Source organism: Podarcis vaucheri (assembly GCF_965113315.1).
Source record: "Podarcis vaucheri genome assembly, chromosome: 3".
NCBI classification, from domain to species: Eukaryota; Metazoa; Chordata; class Lepidosauria; order Squamata; family Lacertidae; genus Podarcis; species Podarcis vaucheri.
Genome location: NC_138761.1, coordinates 28,694,008 through 28,716,996, shown reverse-complemented (window position 1 = coordinate 28,716,996; position 22,989 = coordinate 28,694,008). Strand labels below are relative to the sequence as shown.

At 42.4% G+C, this 22,989-nt stretch overlaps 1 protein-coding gene across 4 annotated transcripts in view; it reads right to left on the bottom strand.

Annotated features, from left to right (window-relative positions):
- KCNK2 (potassium two pore domain channel subfamily K member 2) overlaps positions 1 to 22,989 on the bottom strand; it is a 126,671-nt gene that overhangs the window by 72,554 nt on the left and 31,128 nt on the right. For 2 of the 4 annotated variants that reach the window (XM_082217785.1, XM_082217786.1), the window contains exon 2: positions 12,922 to 13,232. In XM_082217785.1, the coding sequence (XP_082073911.1) occupies positions 12,922 to 13,232 (311 nt within the window). Of the gene's footprint in view, positions 1 to 12,921; positions 13,233 to 16,161; positions 16,732 to 17,342; positions 17,463 to 22,989 lie in introns of those variants that run through there. The other 2 variants (XM_082217788.1, XM_082217787.1) reach the window with 2 other exon arrangements.

Below are 22,989 nucleotides of genomic sequence, written 5' to 3'. Positions count from 1 at the left end.
TGGAGGGTGTTTCTGTGGCACTGCCCCACCACACCAGGCATTCCTGGTGAAGAGGTTTCCACTGAATGTTAGACTAAAAGGGCCATAGCTCAGTGGTAGATTATTTGCTCTGCATGCAGAAGCCACAAGTTCAATGCCCATCGTCTCCAGGTAGGACTGGGAAAGGCCACCTGTCCAGAAGCCTAGAGAGCTACTGAGACAACACTGAGCCAGATGCACTAAAGATCCAACTAAGTAGAAGGTAGGTTTATATGCTCCTGAATCTAAATTCCTCTGAGTAAAGTCCATTAGATCTAATACTGCCCTCTGGGGTAGCAGAGAACAAGTGTATGCCCTTCTCTGCTACGGAGCTATTGGTGTATCACAGTCATATAATAATGAACAGTACGGATAGCAATTCCAAAAACCAATTTGTACAACAATTCAGTTCATTCATAATTCTGGCAGGCAGAGATATCTATTTGTAGTTATCAAAGCATTTTATACCACCTTTCAGCACCAAGAAGGGACACTGAAGTGCTTGACAACAGCAAAATCCCAATATGCTTAAATAGATACGTCATAACTAGGCTTGCCATTCATCAGGAAAATTCCTGACATGTCCTGGTTTTCAGGTGTAAAAATATGGCAACCTTAGTCATAACCACAATACATACTCAAGCATTTGGGGATTTTATTTAGCTAAACTGGATCTACGTAGGTTTTTCTCCCAGCTGAACCATATGGGTATGTTGGGAGCAATAGCCAAAAGAAGGGGTCCAAGAGCTCAAAAAGTTCTTAGGATTCTGTTCATGTGTTCCATAGCATGGCTATATACTAATACTAGCATAAGCCAGGGGGACAAAGTCACAGAGAACTCCTCCAGACATGCCCAAGGCTTACAAAGGCACAGTGGAGCCCATTGTTTTATTTTCAAGATGATAACTTGTTTAAAAACCATCTCATGACATGAAGCTTAGATTTCTGGTCAATCCAGTCCATTCACCGCCTTTGAATAAGCCACATGTTTGACACTCTCTAACAAAAACATTTTCATTCATGCACTACTGTAAGAGCCACCAGCATCAAAAACTCTGCCCAGGCAGGTAAAAAGTTAACTAGGGAATGTTGGCCAGCACAGTGACACTAATACTGCCCTCTTAATATTGACATTGGTGATACTTATCTGGACCGTATGCGACAGGGTGGTGGACCCGGGATTGTGTGGGCATATCGATCGGAGCACCAGATTGGATGTGCTAGCTTGCCCACTCAACCCTCACTTCGTCACTGTCCTGCCCTGCAGCCACACCATCAAGCTAATGCCCTAGGTGTACCTGTGCTTCACTGCACTGAGTGCTTTCGCTCTTAACAGCAGGAATGACCCAGAAGACAGTCCCTTCTGCATTACACTCTACCCTTTCCCTTTCTACAGCATCCATGAGTGTATGGTTAATACAGGAACCATTCATTTTGAAGGTTTGTAAGAAGTAGGAAAGCATCTGTGCAGGGTATTGATTTAAAGCAGCTACCACACAACTGCTTCTTTGGCTGAAGCTGGATTGAGATAAGAACTAAAGTAAAGGTATATTCTTAAATTTTTATTTTCAAACTTACGCATTGCTATCATCACAGAGGATACTGTTAATAGTGTCCCAATATTAACTGACCAAGGCAATGGAAAAAACAAGAAAATATATATATATATATATATATGCAGGTTTTGGTGTCTTCGGGTGTCTTCCCGTGTAAGAGTCGGGGTGTCTGTGCGACGTTTCGACGAGGTCTCACTCGTCATCTTCAGGCTGGTGCTTTCGGCTTCTTGTTGCTGGAACAGAGCCCTCTGTTCCAGCAACAAGAAGCCGAAAGCACCAGCCTGAAGATGACGAGTGAGACCTCGTCGAAACGTCGCACAGACACCCCGACTCTTACACGGGAAGACACCCGAAGACACCAAAACCTGCATTCCTGTACCCGTGAAAATCTACGAAAGCATATATATATATATATATATATATATATATATATATATATAGCAGGAAGGTAAACGGCGTTTCCGTGTGCTGCGCTGGTGCTGGCTCGCCAGATGCAGCTTAGTCACGTAGCCACGTGACCCGGAAGTGTCTCCGGACAGCGCTGGCTCCCGGCCTCTTGAGCGAGATGAGCGCGCAACCCTAGAGTCGGACACGACTGGCCCGTATGGGCAGGGGTACCTTTACCATATATATATATATATATATATATATATGCTTTCGTAGATTTTCACGGGTACAGGAATGCAGGTTTTGGTGTCTTCGGGTGTCTTCCCGTGTAAGAGTCGGGGTGTCTGTGCGATGTTTCGACGAGGTCTCACTCGTCATCTTCAGGCTGGTGCTTTCGGCTTCTTGTTACTGGAACAAGAAGCCGAAAGCACCAGCCTGAAGATGACGAGTGAGACCTCGTCGAAACGTCGCACAGACACCCCGACTCTTACACGGGAAGACACCCGAAGACACCAAAACCTGCATATATATATATATATACACACACACACACACACACATACACACACACTGGGCACTAGCAAACATGTGGTCAGCTGTTTGTTTGTTTGTTTGTTTGTTTTTATTTGCACTCTACAAATTCAGATGTGTACAGACTCAGTTTGTTCACAAGGCTGTTACCACAGTAGGGCTTTCAAAAACTCAAGTGGAATTTTGTCATGTGATGGGAAAAGTAGAGGATGTATGGAGACATGATACATGTGTATTCTTGAGGAACCTTTACAATACTTGATGCAGGGATGGGGGACCTGTGGCTCTCCACAGGGATGGAATTCAGGATGGGACCAGATAGGCCCAGCCAACCTAGTTATTTTAAAGGGCAGGCCCTGACTACCTAATAGTTTGTTAACTAGGAGTCTCAGTAAATTTTACTTGTGTTACATTTCCACTACTCGTGTTGGCTTTCCTCAGCCTGGTTTTATACAGGTAGCCTACAGTCCACCCTTAAAGATGTTTCTTACAGATATATTTCGTGTCTATGTGGAAAATCATGACTAATCATGAATCCCTCCACCTAGAAACTGCAACATTCTCAGTAGGATTACACAACAAACCATTAAACCAATAGCACTTTACAGGGCACATTATTGCATTATCAGGCATTACAATGCAAACCACACATTTTTAAACAACTCACTGGCTTTCCCATAAGAAAGTGGCCACCCCACTTGCGACTTTGGCTATACTACTCATAATCATGTGTGTGTGTGTGTGTGTGTGTGTGTGTGTGTGTGTGTTGCCACAGGAACCTATAAAATTTGATAACCCATTAAATCATTTAACTTCAGATGTATTTGACGCTGTGATGGATCACCATGTTAAAATAAGTCTCCCTGGGGAAATACTACATTAAAATGAAGACAGACATAAAAGGTCAGTTCCTCAAGCTGTGCATATTTCTGTTTGATTTTACAAGTGATGATTTAGCCTGCGGTTACGTGCAACACATTCCAGTTTCTAACCATTTATAACAGTGAAATCCCATTACTTAGAAACCAAATCCAGCATGGCTGTTCCCACTGGCTGACCATTTGCTTGTCCACCATCTTTCTTATAGCAGTAACAGCAGTAGAACTAATAGCACAAGGCCACTGAAGAAGAAAACTTCCACGAACAACTCATTCATTGCAGGAATGCATATGGCCTAGACTTCTGATAACTGAACCTGTCAGAAAACTAGTTCACCTATGCACACATTTAGAGAGAGAGAGAAAATGTTGACATATACTGAAAAGAGGCCCAGAGTTTTGAGTCATCTGAATAAGCCCATAAAGAGCTCACACCTGTGGGTGTTGGATGTTGCAACCCTGCAGATTGTCTGTGTTTTTAAAAGCGTCCTTTTAAAGTGTTCTTGTAAGTACTATAAAAGTGCAACAGATTACTTTAGTTAGAAATCAGGCAGTATTTGGAGTATAAAATATTATCCTTTGTGTACACCAAAAAGCATGACAGGAAATAAGGTGTCCCTCATTGTTGATTAAATCTCTGGTTTTGGATATTTATAGAGGAAGGAGTTGAGAGACAAAAGCATGTTAATGGAGAAGAATCCCAGAATCATAGAACTGTAGAGTTGGAAGTGACCTTGAGGGTCATCAAGTCCAACTCCCTGCAATGCAGGAATCTCAACTAGATCATACATGACAGGTGGCCATCCAACCTCTGCTTTAAAACCTCCAAGGAAGAAGAATCCACTATCTCTCATGGGAGTCTGTTCCACTGTAAAACAACTCTTCCTGTGAGAAAGTTCTTCCTGGTGTTTAGTAGGAATCTCCTTTCTTGTACCTTGAATCCATCGGTTCAAGTCCTACCCTCCAGAGCAGGAGAAAACAATCTTGCTCAATCCTCCATGTGACAGCCCTTAAGTATTTGAAGATGGCTATCATATCTCCTTTCAGTCTCACTACTTTTCCCAATTAAAATTCATTTTGTTAGTTTTGGCCCAGTTCTCTAATCTGCCAAGGTTATCTCGAATCCCAATTGTCTTCATTGGCCTTGGCTACCCCTCCCAGTTTGGTGTCATCTGCAAATTTGATTAGCATCCCCTCAATACATTCATCCAAGTCCTTTATGTTGAACAACAACAGGCCCAGGACACAACCCTGTTGGCACTTTTTTCCAGGATGACAATGAACCGTTAATGAGTACTTGTTCGTTTCAGTTATCTCGTCCAGGTCTTCTTTTGTCCCCTTTTTGAAAATTGGGACAACATTTGCATGTCTCCAGTCTGCAAGGATCTCACTTGTTCTCCAATAATTCCCAGAGAATTACATCCACAAGCTCCTTTAGTACCCTTGGGTGCAGCTCATCAGGCCCTGGAGATTTGAATTCATTTGAAGTAGCTAGGTGTTCCCTTACCCCCTCTTTTCCTATGTTGGGCTTCAGCTTCCCCCTTGCGTTGTTTATTCTGTTAACAATAGGCTGTGCTTTCAATTTGGGTGAAAATAAGAGGCAAATAGATTGTTAAGCAGTTCTGCCTTCTCTCCGCCACCCAACGGCATTTCTCCATCTTCTGCAAGCAAGGGGCCTACTACTTGCTTGTTTTTCCTCTTGCTTCAAACAACTTCTTTTACAAAATAAAGCATGGAATTTGCTTCATAACGATGTATTTGAGAAGCAAGGGGGAAGTGGAGCTAGGCATTCAGTCATATGGTGCACTCCAAAGAGATTCCCCTAGTGAAGGCCTACTGCATGCAGGGGAAGTGCAAAAGGAAATGAGAAAGAACAGCAATCCCATCTCTCCACCAGCAGCTCCATATAGACAAATGAAATCCCAATTAACACTTTTTGGTAGAACACTGAATGTGGGTGCCACTCTGATTGCCAATGTCAGCCATGCAGTGCTTGCACCATAGAGATGATGGTGAAAGTGTACAATTAGGCTGAAACTTGGGACAATTGTGACTTATGAGAGTGGTCACATTTATGTATATTTATTCTATTTATTTATTTATAAGACTGCTTACATATCCTTCATCATAAGGTCCCTGGGCAGGTTACAACAATAGGCAGCAATATATTACTTTCTTATTAATATCATAGCAGAAGTAAAACCTTTCCAAATGGTACAAATTAGTATAAATTCATCAAATGGGGTGGGTTCCACAAAACAAAATACCTTAACTATCAAAGGCCAGGGTAAAGATGTGTGTCTTCAACATATGTTGTATAATGAATATGCTAGAAATCTGTGGAGAGAGATCACCACAATTTAGGGACTAACACAGAGAATGCCTTCTCCTAGACCACCCCTCCCCACACTTCTGAGGGGGCAGGGTTACCAAGAAAGTCACCTCTGAAGATCAAGAAGGTCAGTAGGCCTGGAGACAGTCCTTCAGACATTTGATGCCAGAGACATTTAGGACTTTAAACACTAACATGAGCACTCTGAATTGGTCCAAGAAATGAACTGGAAATCAGTGTAGCTGATTTCAAACAGGGTTCTATGAGTTCTAATTGAGCCCCAGCCAATAATCTGGTTGCTGCATTTGAGAACAGTTTGCCTTTTCACATCATCTCTCAGGGCAGTCCAATGTAGAGTGCACTGTAAACAGTCCAGTCTGGAGGTAACCACAGCATGGAGCACAGTGGCCAAGCCATCTCTTCCAAGAAGGACCACAACTGGAGAACCAGACAGAGCAGGAAGTAGGCCCTCCAGGCCACCAAGGCTACCTGAAGCTCCAGAGGCAGTGTAGGATCCAGGAGGAACCCAGATGTTGTGCTGGCTCACCGCTATGGAAATGTGGTCTCTTTGCAACAAACATACTAGTTTGGGAAAATATGTCTGAATTCCCTATAACTTAACAACTGCCTATTTGTAGCAAAATCTCTTTATAGGATGATTCAGAAAACGCAAAATTGTGGATTTATTTTCATCGTATGTTGACATTTTCTTTCTCTATAAGTATGCATAGTGAACTAGTTATCCAAAAAGGCCCTCTTTCTGAACCAGTTGGGTCCTATCCCATCCTATTTTAATTATTTTTAACTTTTGTGTTAGCATTGTGTTAGTATTATTATGAATGTAAAAGTGGCATTCAAGGTTACCCTTATTGCACACTGTCTGAAACATTATTTTTATTGTGGTACACAAAACTAAAAGCTATAGGTCTGTGCTAATGGTGTGAATCATGAAAATACGAAATGAGAAAGTCATAATAGATCATATTACATCACTAAGTTCATCTTCCTGATAGTGGCAAGAAGATGTGAATGAGTGCACTACCAAAGGGTCTTCAAGTATTCATTTTGACAAAGTAAGGTGAGTGTGTTTCACTGACAAATCAATCATTCATGTTATGTGCTACTTCTACAATTCATTTAGTTATTCATATTCAATTATATGAAAAGTACAGAAAGACACGAAGGGTTTTCGAAGAAAAAAAGCTCAACTGCTAAGAAATTTATGAAATGTCTCTGATAATTTCACTGTGTAGAAAAAAATTGGGTTTATTGAGTGGGAACATGTTCCCCCAGTTCTTTGACTATTTTTTGAAACTCAAACCAGTGTTTAAGACTACTGAATACTGCCTGAAACATTAACCTACTTTCATTTTTAAAATGAAAGTGAAAATATTTACCTTTTATAATTATTGTCATATGCATGTCTGCCCAGAAGTTATCCCTACTGAGTTACTTCCAAGTAAGTGTATAAAATTTTAGCCTTTTTTAAGTCTCAGAAACAGCCTGAAAAAGAAAATACCTCTTTGAATAAACACCATGGATATCATAATTCAACTTTTCCTGTACAGTCATACCTCATCTCCTGAATGCCTTGGGAGTCAAACATTTCGGCTCCTGAACGATTGAAAACTGGAAGTGAGTGTTCCAGTTTTTGAACGTTCTTTCGGAAGCCGGAAGTCCAATTGTGCTTCTGCGGCTTCTGATTGGCTGCAGGAGCTTCCTGCAGCCAATCAGAAGCCGTGCTTTGGAAGTCGAATGTTTTGGAAGTCGAACGGACTTCCGGAATGGATTCTGTTCAACTTCCGAGGTATGACTGTATTGAACAATCATTCAACTCTAATATCTCAGACCCTCGAAGTGTCCCTATATTCCAGCGACATCCCGGATTTAGAGAAGCCATCCCGGTTTCTGATTTGATCCCGGAATGTCCCACATTTCCTTAGAATGTCCCTATTTTCATTGGAGAAATGGAAGGTATGGAGTTATCCGACCCCTGAGCCATCTGAAGGCTGTATAGGGAAGTTTTTTAATGTTTAATGTTTTATTTATGTTGGAAGCTGCCCAGAGTGGCTGGGGCAACCCAGTAAGATGTGGGGGGGGGGGTGTAAATAGTAAAATTATCATTATGGAATGGGATGTCCCAATTTCATTGGAGAAATGTTGAAGGGTATGCTATCTTACCTTCTGAAAAGGCTATGATGGTCTTGCTCTAGATCTGCCTTCCTCACATCTTCAACATAACACATATTATACTTAATTCTAATCAACAGTGTCTGGGATTTCAACATACCCTACTCTGAAGTAAATAATACGTGTAGTGCAATTTATAGCTTACTGGCTTTAGAGTTGATTATAATGGTTCCAAAATATAAAATACACTGAAAGGAAGATTGTGGTCACTCAAAGTTAATTAATAACTCCATAATTATTCAGCAAGTTCTTGAAACCTGATGTCAGTTTTCAAATAATACATCACTGCTGCATCATTAGAAAAGTTACTTCAGAGGAAGCTGACTTCTCAAAAGTTAACAAAATTTCCTGATTAACCAATATTCTGACACAAATGAATGCTTTTCATTGATTCAGTCCATACTTGAATGGTTTTCAAGTGCCAAGTATGCCACCTAGCTAATGTATGAACTATACCATTGACTACTGGGTTTCTCCAGTTGGAAGTGTGTGTTCTTCTCATGTAGTCAGTTTACTAGGCGTTTTATCTCTCCGTGTTATGATGATGATCTGACCCTAGACCAGAATAATCATTTCAGCCTAAGGTACTGGAGTTGAATGATTATCCAAAAGAAAAAATGTTGAATAGTAAGAATCCATGGTGTCAATTGTTGTTTTCTTTTGTGCCTTTTAAAAGCTGAAATTCTATACATGCTTATCCAGAAGCAAGTCTCACATAACTCTGTTTACACGCAGAGACTTACACTATAAAATGTATCTTATAAGTACTTTCACTTTTCAAGAAATGGAGCCCCCCCAAAAACAGATATAAAGATGACAAGAAGACTAATTAAATGTTGACAAAATTACGGTAAGTTATAGTAAATAGGGACTTTTATCACTATGGAGGATATTGACTGAGTCAAAAAGAAGTGTTTAAAGACTGTGGGAAATACAGTGGTACCTCGGGTTAAGAACTTAATTCCTTCTGGAGGTCCGTTCTTAACCTGAAACTGTGCTTAACCTGAGGTACCACTTTAGCTAATGGGGCCTCCCGCTGCTGCCGCACCACCACCGCATGATTTCTGTTCTCACCCTGAAGCAAAGTTCTTAACCTGAGGTACTATTTCTGGATTAGCGGAGTTTATAACCTGAAGCGTCTGTAACCTAAGGTACCACTGCACAAGCACTTAGGCAATGAAAACATTTGGGAAGTTGCAAAATTAGGATAGTAAAAACTCTTGGGAAGGGAGAATTACAGTAGTACCTTGGTTTAAGAACAGTCCGGTTTAAGAACAATTTGGTTTACAAACTTCACAAAACTGGAAATAGTGTCTTTGTTTGAGACCTTTACCTTGGTCTAAGAATGGAATCCGGATGGTAGATGGGCACCAGCAGCAGGAGGCCTCATTAGGGAAAGTGCACCTCGGTTTAAGAACAGTTTCAGTTTAAGAACGGATTTGCAGAACAGATTACGGTAAGTTTGTAAACCGAAGTACCACTGTATCATGCTTTAGTGGTGAGGGAGGAGATAATTCAAGTTTAAAGAAAAACAGCCAAAAATGTTGGCATTGAAATCCCCATTAGAAAAACCTCCTTGCAAATTTCAGATTATCAAGTTGTCACAACTAGAATACTAAGGTTCAAATCCTAGCCAGTGACCAAGTAAAAGGTCATAATAATGACCTACTTAATAGTTATGTTGTTGGAATTAACACAATTTTTAAACTTTCCACAGATTACTCATTTTATAGATATGATAAAAATAGGGCTTATGGGAAAAGATTAAAGTGAACAGAAATATTATATGTAGAAAGGTAATTTATATGTAGAAATTGCAATTGTGAAGTCACCTATTAAAGGTAAAGGTACCCCTGCCCGTACGGGCCAGTCGTGTCCGACTCTAGGGTTGTGCGCCCATCTCACTTAAGAGGCCGGGGGCCAGCGCTGTCCAGAGACACTTCCGGGTCACGTGGCCCAGCGTGACGAAGCTGCTCTGGCGAGCCAGCACCAGCGCAGCACACGGAAACGCTGTTTACCTTCCCGCTATTAAGTGGTACCTATTTATCTACTTGCACTTAGGAGTGCTTTCGAACTGCTAGGTGGGCAGGAGCTGGGACCGAAGACAGGAGCTCACTCCGCCGCGGGGATTCGAACCGCCGACCATGCGATCGGCAAGCCCTAGGCGCTGAGGTTTTACCCACAGCGCCACCCGCGTCCGCATTATATGTAGTACACAACAAGTAGCACATATAGGTTATCTACCACAAATTAATAGCAATTAGGGATGTTCCACTTTAGATCAAATGCTATTGAATTAAATCTTAGCAAGAATCCTACTGGTGAGTAGAGAAAACTTTCATCAATAATTAGTTGTGATATAAACGTCCCATGTGCATGCATTCATAGGATTGCTTCAAAAAGTCCTTGTTATACTACAACTGCCCATAGTCACAAATGACTAAAAAAAATTATAGGAAGCTGAATTTAATTTTAGCCTGAAACAAGATAACAGGTAACTATTGTCTGAAAACAGAACATTATAGTGAATAAATTTCTGTAATTTTCTTCACACTCACTCTATCATTAGAGCTATCTTAATACCCTACTATTGCATAATGTTTATCTTTATATCCTTCAGAAAATTCAGTTCTAAAATACTGTTTATGTGTTCAGTCACATGGGAGAACAATCCCCACTGAAGCGAAAACTGTTATTATAATTGTACCATGAATGAGCAACTGAACTCCATTGCTCAACACAATATATTTTCAAGAGCAATTAAGTAACTACATAAGATGACAGGAGGAGGGCAAACTTCCAAGCAAGAGGAAGAGTGAAAGCTTATGCCTGCTATAGAAAGTATGGAGAACCTTTTGCACTCCAGATGTTGCTGAACCACAGCTTCCATCAGGCCCAACAAACATCGCCAATAACTAGGGATGATGGGAATTGTAGTTCAGCAACATAAGGAGGCCCCTAGATAACCCGCAACTGTGCTATAGAATGGCAATCAGCATGTTGGCTGCAACTCAGGTGAAGCTGAACTTTTCAAGATGGGCGGGTCATAAAGTGAGTCCAATAAAATGATGAGGTTGTCACCCAATGCATATTAAAACAGGCTAAAACTGCTCCCTTTAAACAAACATACAATCAAAACCATCCTACCAGTTGTTTGCTGGATTATGTCAAACTTTTCTCACTACCACCTTGGGAGCCCTCCAGAACCAACTATTTGTGGATTAGGGGTGCTTAAGAAATGCAACCTTTGCAAATTATTGTATGCATTTGTGAAATATCTGAACACAAGAGTTTTGATTAGGACTGCTTGAAGAGTTTAGTACTTCTTTGATTTTCTATATAAAATTACCTGACCCACACTTTAGCAATTAATGAGAAGATCTGAATTGAGCTATCTACCTGATTAACACTTTTCTGAATATTGAGACATAGTCCTCAGCAGCTTAAGCATGCCAAAAATATGCATTTTAGTAAACACTTTGTGAGGAAATACACATTTAAACAGTGCTTTTTCTGGAGGGATACAGGGGTGTGCATACCCCTAAATATTTTGTGAATCTAAGTCATTGAAGGGCAGTATTTCAATATGAGTATGAAAATGAGAGTACCCCTAAACATTTTTTTTCCTTTTTGAAAAAAGCACTGTGTTTAAATATGTATTTGGGGAGAAAATTCATGTTTAAATTATATCTTAAAATGCATATTTAAATAAGTGTTTTTGAAATTATCATTTATATATTTATAAAAACCAGATCACTGTAGAATGGAATAATGGGTAAAAACATGTTAAAGTGACACAGGCTAAAAATAGGCAGATTCAGCCATACCTAGCTGGGGCATCAGCTGTTTTCATTCAGAGCTCTATACATTGACAAGAGTGAAAGGGATCAAATGCAACACCAATATAAGGTATCTTGCAATGATTTACAATGTGTGTGCATTCAAACACTGAAAAGTCTGGGCTTTTCATAGGTAGAATCAAATATTCTTTTTAATAAGTAAGTTTAATCAGACTGCACTTCAGCAACAGGGGCAGAATAAATTTACTTATTTAATAAAATGTATGCATAAACATGGCCCTACCCTTTGACTACTGTGGTCTTAGTATACTGATTTGTCTCTATTCTCCTAGCACTGAGAACAGTATTGTAAAGAGAGTGACCCTAAAGCCATTTGAAGACTCACTGGGGGAGGGGCAGGTGGAAATGGAGCTGGGAGGCCCATTGATAAGATGAAACTTACACCGCTGGAAATCCTGTCTCCTTGGTAAGCCCATGGAAAGTTCCTCAGCAGTAGGAACCAAATCAGGGTGAGTTGGGGGCACAGTGTACTTAGAAGAGGATTCCCCTAACCTGCTCCCCAAAGTAGGCAACAACCACACCGCTCATGGTGCTGGCAAAATTAAGTCCTTCCCATTGACTGCAATAAAAGGGACGAAACAAAAAATGTCCCCACCAAATGGTTTTAAAAGCTACCCCCTCCCATTTCCCTCCCTGGGAAGTCAGCAGGCAGAGCTCCGAATGCAGTAGCTGCTCTGCCACGGAATCTCCTCACCACTATTTGTCCTGCCAATGGCAGTATTAGTGGGAATTAAAGTACAGTAAGCTTCAAAAGTTCAAAGTGATATGTTGTATCTGGTACCCTCCACTGCAAAGAACTGCTTATACTTGATTATGGCCAGAAATAATATTCATACAAGTCAGTAAGCCTCCCGTTTATTCTTTTGCCAGGCAATATGAGTAAATAACAACCTGAATGTAAGAGGAGAATGCTGTATTATATCTGCCAACAAACAGCAATTTAAGAAGCACAACAGAAGCATTTGATGGAAGGATTTGCTCCATTAGCCTAGTATGAAAAATGAAATTAGCAATGATTTTTTGCACAATAAAGCCTTAAGTCAAATTACTTGTGCCAAACATTATTTCTTATGGATATCAGGCCATGGTACATTGTAGCTGGTATAGCTGCATCCGTGTAACATTTCCTTTAAAACATGGCAAGAGCACACTTCTTTACAGGGAATTACCTGAATCAGTTCTTCAAGTACTGTGTCATTCACACAGTTGTGGTGTGATACGAACTCCTGCTTCTGGAGCACAATGGTTGTTCTCTGGTTACTTTCATGTGGCTGCTCCAGGGCTTTGAAAACAGTAGCTCCAATAATTAAATACAGAACCACCACCAGAAAAATGGTTGAGACCGTCTTCCATTTCATAACATTAATAGTTGTATCACTCTCCTCCCGTGAGGCAAGCACAGTGGGTTTGGTAGAAAATGAAAGCCTGGGCTTTGAGTTCTGAGTGGCAGATTTGGGATCCAGCAAGTCAGGTGCCGCCACTGATGAAAGAAGAAACAAACAAAAAAAAAAAAAAACCAGAAAGTTACTTTTTCCCAGGCTTGTCACATATTTATTCAGTATTTCTTTTTGCTAGAGGGTAAGACAGAAGCTTTAAATTCATATAACAATTTAACTTCTGAGATGCTGACATTATGAATGAACTCAACATTTCCATCTTCCCCATGATTTACAGTTTACTATATAGACTGAGGGGTTCCTGCAACCTGTTGTGACAGTACTGTAACAGTGGTGCAAGTATTGCAAAAATGTGCATAGCATTTTATATAATTTCTGATGGTTTTAACATTTCTTGTTTTGGTTTAAGCATTGCACATGAGATACCCAACCTATGTTTTAAGTTTAGCTCTGAAAAGTTAATCTCTTCTCACATCTTACACACAGTGCTGAGAAATGCATTATTAACCACTTCCTCTTGTGCATAACTTTCAACAAAAATTCCCCTGTACGATCACTGAGATATTGGCTATATCAATGTACTTTTTTCTCCAGTTATTAATTTGTTTTCAATGACCACAATCCTCCTTGCAGTAGTGTTAGGGAAATTAATCATGAGTAGCATCAGTCAGCAAGTATTTGTTAAGTGAAATCCATATTAGAAATGTGAGTGCTGGTACTAAGCTGAAAAAATGCATGTATGTGGGTAGAATTTAAAGTAGTTCTTAAGTGCTAGGACCAAAGTTGTAGCTGAATGGGAGCCTAGGATTTTGCTACCTCTATGACATGCAAATATTAGAAGACTTTTTTCTTACAGCAGCTACATATAGAAGCCAATAAATTATAGCCTCCATAACTCCTGAAGAGTTAAATAAGAATATGCCACATCAACACATTTGAAATTTCTCTATAAGGTCATGGGAATATTGGCCATATTTAATGTATTTTTTCCCTCCAGTTACTAATTTACTTCTGAGTGACCACAGTCCTCCTTTCAGTGGTATTAAGGAAACCCCACACCTAAAAGCAGATGCAAATCTCTTTCCCTTTATCATTTTCATCATCTGAAAGGTGGACATGCTTTGGAGAAAAAGGGGGGTGACAGAATGTTGTATCATACTTCCCATGCAAAGAAGTTCAACTATATAGCATCACAGCACCTTCAGACATAGAACAAGAGAGACTTGCATGCATAGTAAATTTAATTAGTATAGCTGTAGATGTGAGCTCCCCTTCCCCCCAAAAGGGGCAGCAGGTAGGAGCTGTCACAGATGAGAAACTTCAGGTGATCATTCGTCATGACTCATTGCACTGAGCTGTCATGTAGTTACACTTTTTCAACTCCTAGAAAGCCATAACTTGAGGCAATACCTTCACACGCCTAAGACCCTTCATTGTACTGGCTGCCTGGCAACTTTTACTGCCAAACAACTACACTGATGCAATCAGATATTTCTAAGTGGCTGAAGATGCAGTCTTAGAGCCACCTCACTCTGGCTGCAAGAGATGTGATGGAACTTAATCCCATTGATTTGAGGGGGAGCATTACAGAGTCACTGGTTTGAATGATGCTTGCCTAGGGCCTTTAATGTAAGCTCCCTTTTTGACTGATGGTGGTAATGGCTTGAAGGCAGGGCAATCTACAAGCTGATTGGGCTGCAGCTACCAGCGTTAAAGCCCTGTGGACTTTTACGGATACCTTGGATTGACAGATAAATATACTTTGCTTTAACTGGGTAGCGGATCAGGTTGAGGAATGTGCCATGGGCAGGGAAATTAGGACAATCCGTGGGGCAATCCCCATCCCACCACTGCTCAATGCTGGCACTATCACTTTGATCTTTCTTCCCCCTCAACGTGTTGTCACCCTGCTTCATCGCTTTCTCCCACCCCCAAAATGGTGGCAATCCAGGTTTGTTGCAACAGCCCTCCTGTTATTCACCAGGACATTCTGTTCTCTTATTCTTATTTTATGTGCCTCCCACCTTCTGCCCAGATACAACTCACGCCCATACTCCAAAGGAAATCCTGGCCCCCTAGGGAAGTGCAGTCCCTAAGTTCCCTTGATCCACTCCCCTTTAGGAAGCTGTATGCAGCTAAGCTAACAAAGCAGGGGTGGGTGGGAGGGATGGGAGCTTAAAGCGTCTTCTTCTTAACGCTGATCGCATATATAGCAGACATCCCCACTCTCAGCATCCCCCTTCCCCATCAATCCTTCACTGCTCATCCATCCCCATCCACCTGCTTAGCCCTTATGAAGCTCATCCACCTTGCCAAGATTCAACACCACCACCCCGCTCGCTCCCAGGGTAAATAAGGAACCTTCACTCTGAAAAGCATCCCGAGAGATAAATTACATCCCCATGCCTCCCCCTCCCCCCACTCTCTCTTTTTTTTAAAGGGAAGCAACCCATTTTCCTCCTCTCCCCTTTAAAAATAAAGAGAAAAGATGCTCTTGAAATGGTTTGCAAACGGCGCGTCTTCCCATGCCCACAAGGATAGCAGGGAGCGGGCTGGATGCGGGAGGGGTTTTATGGACCTCCCGGACCTTCGGCTTCATCCCCCCCACCTTCCCTTTTCCATATGTCCCCAGTCGAAGCAACACACACCCCTTGAACAAAGATCAAGTGCAAGGAAGCGCCTAGGAGCCAAGGTGTTGCATGCAGCAAGGAAAGCTCGTGCAAGAAGGATGGAGAGCTGGGGGGGGGGAGGGAGGGATGGAGGCAGAGAAAGACAGCGAGGCAGGTGGGTGGGCATGGGCAAAACGGGCTCTCTTGCAAATGGGTGGGGTGGGGCTCTTTTGTGGGGAGGGGGGAGTCCTTCCCCCCCCCCTGCCCTAGAGCGAAGATGCATCGGCAAAAGCAAAGGAGCATGCAGCATTTTTCTTTTTTTTGTCTTCCCAGGCATATATATCTCTCTCCTTCTTTCCTTCTCTCCGAGCCAGCGAGACGCGCCATTGTAACGAGTACTCACTTCTTATTTACAGACCCGGTGCCCTCTCCTCGCTTCACGGCCAGGCATTTTTTCAGGGCTCGGGGAGGCAGAGTTTGAGAGCTGAGAGAGGTGGCGAGGGGGTCGGGGTGGGAGAGGAAAGAGGAGGGGAAGGGGGGGAGAGAAAAGAAAGAGAGAGGAGCAGCGCGTGGGTCGGAAGAGGCACCACAGAGATAGAAAGAGAGGGAGAAGGGGGGAGAGAGGCAGGCGGGCGGGCAGGCACACGCGCGCACGCACACGCAGGGAGGCATACAAAAAGAAAGAAAGAAAGAAAAAGAGAAAGCTGCTCAGCTCGGATTCCACGCGCGCCCTCTCGCCGGGGTGTGAGCTGCCTGCGCGCGCCTGTGTGTGTGTGTGTGTATGCGCGTGTGTGAGGCGCCTCGTGCGTGCGTCTCCTGCGGTGTCTGGGTGCCTGTGCAAAGCGACTGGCTCCACTCAAGGTGTGTATGATTCCGTGTGTGTGTGTGTGTGTGTGTGTGTGTGTGTGGAAACTCCCTCCGCTCGCTGCTCTCCTCCTCTCCCCACCCACCTCTCCCGGCCGCCTCCGTCCTCCCAACCTTCCCGAGCGCGCGGCTCGCGCCTTTTTGGACGTAAAGGGGGTCTCCGCACTCCGAAAAGGAAGCGACGGGGGAGTCTTCTGGCGCGCTGTCCACGGAGCCCTTCCCGCAGTTCTCGGGGTTCAGTTTTTGTGGGACTGCTGAGGTGTTTGTGAGGGGCGAGTACCTTCGCCCGCCCCCTACCCCTCTCGCTTCGAAGAGGCGACTCTGCCGGCTGCGGGCGCCTCCACCACTGCCCTTCCTACATATCTCTGTGAATGGAGGGGGCTACAGGCAGCCCTATATATTGTATATACAATGATAACATTAAAGGCAAATGATGCTCAGGCATGACCTATGGCCCTGACCCCTCTCTGCGGGCAAGCTTTCCTGCTAGGGTGGGCTCTTCGAGGAGACTCTCCTGCCAGATGTGCATGACTGACAGCCCTTCTTCCCGCCCACCTCGATGCGCGCGCGCCCCTGGCACGACGGGCCGGCCGATACTCGCCAATCGGCCCTTTTCCCGCCAAACGCCAGTTGTGTGTGGAAGCTGAAGCCTTTGGTCTCCTCAGGGGGCAACAGCCACAGGAGCCCTGCCAGCACCCGTCGACCCGCAACAGCTTCTACCTGCTCTCTTTCTTATACAGCCAGTCCATCTTCCTCCTCCTCCGCCTCAGTCTCCATGCTGTCCTTCGTAAAACTCAGCAGGGTTGATGGGGGACAAAACTATAATTAGTTATCTCTGCCTCGCCTTGGCTCTGGTCCTGCCCATCATTGGTTCTGGCTCCGCCTATATATAACCAACCATTTTGGTTATATATTATTAACTATTATTGGTGATAGATGCCAGCCAATGCTAGGGAGGGAAGTCCTAAGGTAAAGAGGAAGCAGCACTTGTTAAATGGGAAGAAACATACAAACACATTCCTTTGCCCTGACCCTTTGATGACCCCTTCTCTTGGACATCTGGCCTGAGTCATCCACATTTACCTTTTGCCCTGCGTTTTCTAGGCACAGGTCTGTGCTTTTTCTGACCCACCACTTACCCCAAGAAAACCCACTCCCTAATGCTCATTCAGAACAAAGAGCAATTCGGGGTTTTCCGCAGACTGCGGAGAGCGTTAAAGAGTGGGTTTCTGCAGGGAAAGAAGGGGGGCAAAAGGAAGGATGGAAGTGCACAGCCCAGTACCTGGAAAGTACAGAGGAAAATTAGTGCAGATGAGCCCAGAGTCTCAGTCAGGGCCATACATATAAACATTAATAAGTTGTTGTGAACTGGGGACAGCCTTCTTGGGACCTTTCATTAAAACTTAAAATGCCTTTGAGCCTCTCTCACATCCTGCTTGTACAAGCACACATGTGAGGGTTTGCCAAGCGTTGGATAGAAAGCAAAAGAGAGATGGCTTTAATTCAGATGCACCTTGTAAGCCAATTGAGTTTGCAGATGCAGAAAAGCCAGTTCAAACAACACAGGTGAAATTGGCCTAACTAAAGGTTTGCCCAGGTCGCTCTCATTTAAGGGATCAGGTGTGCAGTTTCATTACACTTAACCCTCTAGAAACTGGTCTTTGGCAAGTTGCTTCCACGGTCCCTGCCAGCCTCTCCAGCCAAGAGCTTAGCTAATTTATCAACAGAATTATTTGGTGCAACTCTTGTTAGGACTTATATTGCTTATGCTTCCTCATTGAAAACGAGTGCATATAAAAGTTGTGAGTCAGGGAGGAGACCAGCCTTAGAGCTGTTCTCGCTTACATTTTTGTTTTCTACATGTAGGATATTATAGGGCAGGGTTCCCAAACTTGGGTCTCCATCATCCCTAGCTAGCAGGACCAGTTGTCAGGGATGATGGGAATTGTAGTCCAAAACTAGCTGGAGACCCAAATTTGGGAAACCCTGCTATAGGGAATGAAATACCCCTACCTGAAGTCATGCAGTTAACAAGAGGAAAGCCTGTGGCTCTCCAGATGTTGTTGGACTCCAAATCATGGCTAATAGCAGGGGCTGCAACATCTGGCATGTCACAGGTTACTTACTTCTGCATGACTAATCATATAGCTTAGCTCCATAAACGTCAATTGCAGGTACAGGTTTTCCCTTTATTATTTACTGAAAGCTACTTTTAGCAATTATTTCACGGCAGATTACAAAAAAATAAAAGTAACAATAAGTAAAACAAATAAAACAAACAGCATATAAAGCCACAATTAATACTCGGGGAATAAACTATTTTTTAAAAAAGCTTTTACATGCCTGGATGAATTTTTTTGCCTAGTACATAAAGGACCATAGGGCATACTTCCCCAGAGATGGCATTTCATAGCTAGGACACCACTTCCAGAAAACCTGTATTTGGGTACCTCCAGCCCATTTGGGCCAAGCTATGCTTTCCTGTCCTACACCCGAAATCATATGTGGCATTATCTGTATGATATGGGGCAGGAGAAAATATGACACAGCTGGAAGCGGGTTGGTAGGCATCACCCATTAGCTGATCTGCCATTCCTGCCTATAATTGCAAGCCTCATCTCCAACAGAAGTGATATTTAGAGGAAGGCATCAGTTTGATGGCCTTAGAATATGGGACAGGAATGAGGAAATTGATTCAGATGGCAGGTCAGAGTCTTATCGCACACACCCCCATGGGCCAATTTTGGTAGATAGGCAGGAGCACCCACCAATCAATCAATCAATCAATCACCTAATGTCATAATGAGGCCAGGTAACTGACAGGTGTCAAAGTTCCAAGGAGGTCACTGTAATCACTGATCATCTGTTTGAGCAATCCTCTTTGAGCCGTGCAGAAGTGTGCCTTCAAAGAAGCTCCCTTTAACCCATAACCAGCTTTTGTTGTTGTTAGAGGTCTCTGAATAACGGGAAACTCCTCCTAAAACTAAAAGGCACTAAGCCCAGCACTTGCAAAGCACATTGTGCAGCGTTTCCAAACCTGATCAGTGGTGCCTGCAAAGCCCTTTTTGCCCAAGCTCTACCTTACATGCTCCTTACTCGATGGCATGTGATGTCGGGGGTAGGGCAGATGGGTGTGGCTTGCCTAAAATGGCTTTGTGAGCTAAATGGGGTGGGCTGGTGAACCTAATTAGGCCTGTGGGCTGAAGGTTCTCCACTCATGGCATAGGAGAGGTGGTGTTCCATCAAATTACTGTATGCACCATAGCCCAAACCATCAGCACCAAAAGCTGCCATATGGAAGTGTACTGAGAGTGTGGGTTACAAATGAGGGGGAAGCATATTGTTATACATCATGTGCTTAGTCTTAAGAAGAGTTTGGATTGGATTTGATATCCCGCTTTATCACTACCCGAGGGAGTCTCAAAGCGGCTAACATTTTCCTTTCCCTTCCTCCCCCACAACAAACACTCTGTGAGGTGAGTGGGGCTGAGAGACTTCAGAGAAGCGTGACTAGCCCAAGGTCACCCAGCAGCTGCATGTGGAGGAGCGGAGATGCGAACCCGGTTCCCCAGATTATGAATCTACCGCTCTTACCCACTATACCACACTGGCTCTCTTAATCCCAGTAAACAAGGCTTTCAACTTTCAAGCCAATTTTTGAATGTGTATTATTAAATATGTTGTAAAGGCTGCACCACGATCTGTGCTGTACACACATATGGTATTTATTCAGTTGTGCATTGAAGCTTTTATTCTTAAATCTATTTAGATCAATGGGGTGAATTCTTAAGGGCCAGCTTCACACCCCACTTTTCTCAAGCAGACTGATCTCTGTGATGCAGAGAAACAAGTATAAATAAAATAAGTGCATTTAGGCATCTATCTTCCAATAACATGCCATAGAACATTCTCTTCCAATAACATACCTTAGAGCAAATACTCTAGAGTAAGTTGTTTTAGGAGTGTAGCCATAACTCGGATGTAGGCTTTGGCCCAAATACTACTTACTATTGGAAGGATCTGTAAAGCTCCACAATTTGTAGTGGAGCCTCCAGATAGAAAGGGCATCACTACATATTTACACGACCTAATTCTCTTCCGCTAGAGCCTGGAAAAAAACTGTACATAAAATATCACGCTCCTTTTCCCCCTGAAAAGTTTGTTACCAATGGCCCTGTATAAACACTGCCTGTTCCTCCCATGAGGGAAAAGATTCTCTTCCTACAGTTCCTTCTACTGTTGTATGGAAAAAGCGGCATAAGGCATTTTATCTAAGGGTTGTCTGTAAGATGCATTAAGTAGAACAGCCTCGCCTTATTGTTTTTAGCATTTCCTGTTTCATAGGACTTATGCTGTCGCTTGTGTTCCATGGAACACATGCATTTACAGTTTTTATTTTCTTTCATTAAAATCCTTGCCTTTCTTTCACCATGGAAAGTAAATCAGTGTGCATATGGTTTTCAGGTGGAAACCCATCCAGACACTGACCAGTCCCAGACTCGCTTAGCTTTAGCAAGGTGGTGACCTCGTTTTATCTTCACGGGTATCCTGGGCTGATCCTGACTTCATTTGCCTTCATATTACACTATGGGTCCTCTGTCAATCTATATGGTTAATGAAACATTTCAGAAGAAAGGGCCACCATCCTCAGATAACTGGGCTCCGAGAATTATGACAGCAGAATGAGATCCTTGTAGCAGCCTTCATTATTTAGTTGCTACTCATGGAAAATAACTTTAAAGATTAGCAGTAAACAAAAGGTGCTTTTGCCTTTATCACATTAGCATCCTACTGATAGAAGCAATTAACCATTTCTCTTAATCATATTTATCACTGTCATACCCTACAGTATTGATTTCAATCGTTTCTGCAGCACTTCCAAAGTTTAAAATGTTTATTTACTTAAAGTATTCGCCTGGTGCTTTTGGATTCTGCACCAAACTGTCCCCTGCTAGTTTTACATTGGTTTTAAATTTATATGGTTTTTGCTTGTTGCATTTTTAATAATCATTTTTATTGTTTAGATTCTGGTCTGTTTTATACTTGTAGTAGTTTTGTAAATTGCGCAGAGCTAATTCTGCATGGGCAGTATATAAATACAGCAAATAAATACATAACTAACAAGTTACATTAGTCAACTACAGTATTTTTAGTTGTACAATGTAACTTGCCTACTCTGTACTCTCCTTGTGTGCCTCCTAAATCTGTTGTGAGGATTCCTCCAACCCTGCAGAAGAGATTTAGTGGAGCACAGGGAAAGGATGTTGTGCAGCTAAATGTTGTGCAGCTAAATGTTGTTGCACTATCATAATTATATAGTTGGATACTGTCCATACTGTATAGCTGACATTTTGTGGCATAGTCCTCAAAAGGTGGTATACAACTGAGGGAATGTTTGCAACTTTACAAAAGTGAGACTATTTTTGCTATAAAATGACAACAAGTCTAGGGTGAGCCCATCAATCAGCACAGATCTGAAGCTCAACCTCCAAACTTAGGATCTGCTCTATATGGTATAAAGACTATATTTGTTTGTTTTTACTTCATTTTCTTTGCTGTAGCCTAACAAGCACAAGCGAGTACTTGCAGCAGTAATAGCTGCAGCCCCAACGTACCCAACCAATTTTTGTCATAGTTGTTAAAAATATAGGAGCTAGCTAGAACCTTCTCCAACTTCATAATTCTAGTGAGAGAGAGATACCCCATATTCCCTGCAGCTTCAATAATTTACTGGCTACATAAGCCTGAAGAAGACTGCTAGCAAAGATTCAGGATTCATGAGTGAAGAAAAAAAGTGGTCATGCATTTTGCTCCACAGTGTGCTGGAAATATAAGACACAGGTATTTTGTTTTCTGAAGCCATATCTAAAACACAGACCTAAACCCATAGCTAAAATCCAGTCCTAAAATTTGTGCTGACTTGTCTGATTGTGGCACCAGAGTAAAAGTGTGGCAACATCAATGAAAAGTCATATTTTATGACATCTTCTGTGCAATGATATGCATGTTTATTCAGAAGTAAATCCAGTTAAGTTCAATAAAACTTTATCCCAGGTGTACAGGATTGCAGCCTAAACCATTTGCTTTATGTTTGTTAAAAGATTTCTATGCCACTGTTCTTATATCATCTACAACATTCTTATGGTACCATTCTGTCCTAACACGTTTGTACTTTGCAGTAAATTTTGTGATGGGCTTTAAACTTGCCTTTCACCTTATTCTCATCCATAAGCCTTTGTACATTATACAGGCATATAATAAGCAACTATTCAATGCATCTAAAAATCAACCTGTATTACAGTCCAGTACTGCAATACTGGCACACAAAACTATTTAATAATAGGTAAACAAGTCTAGTTAGCAAGTG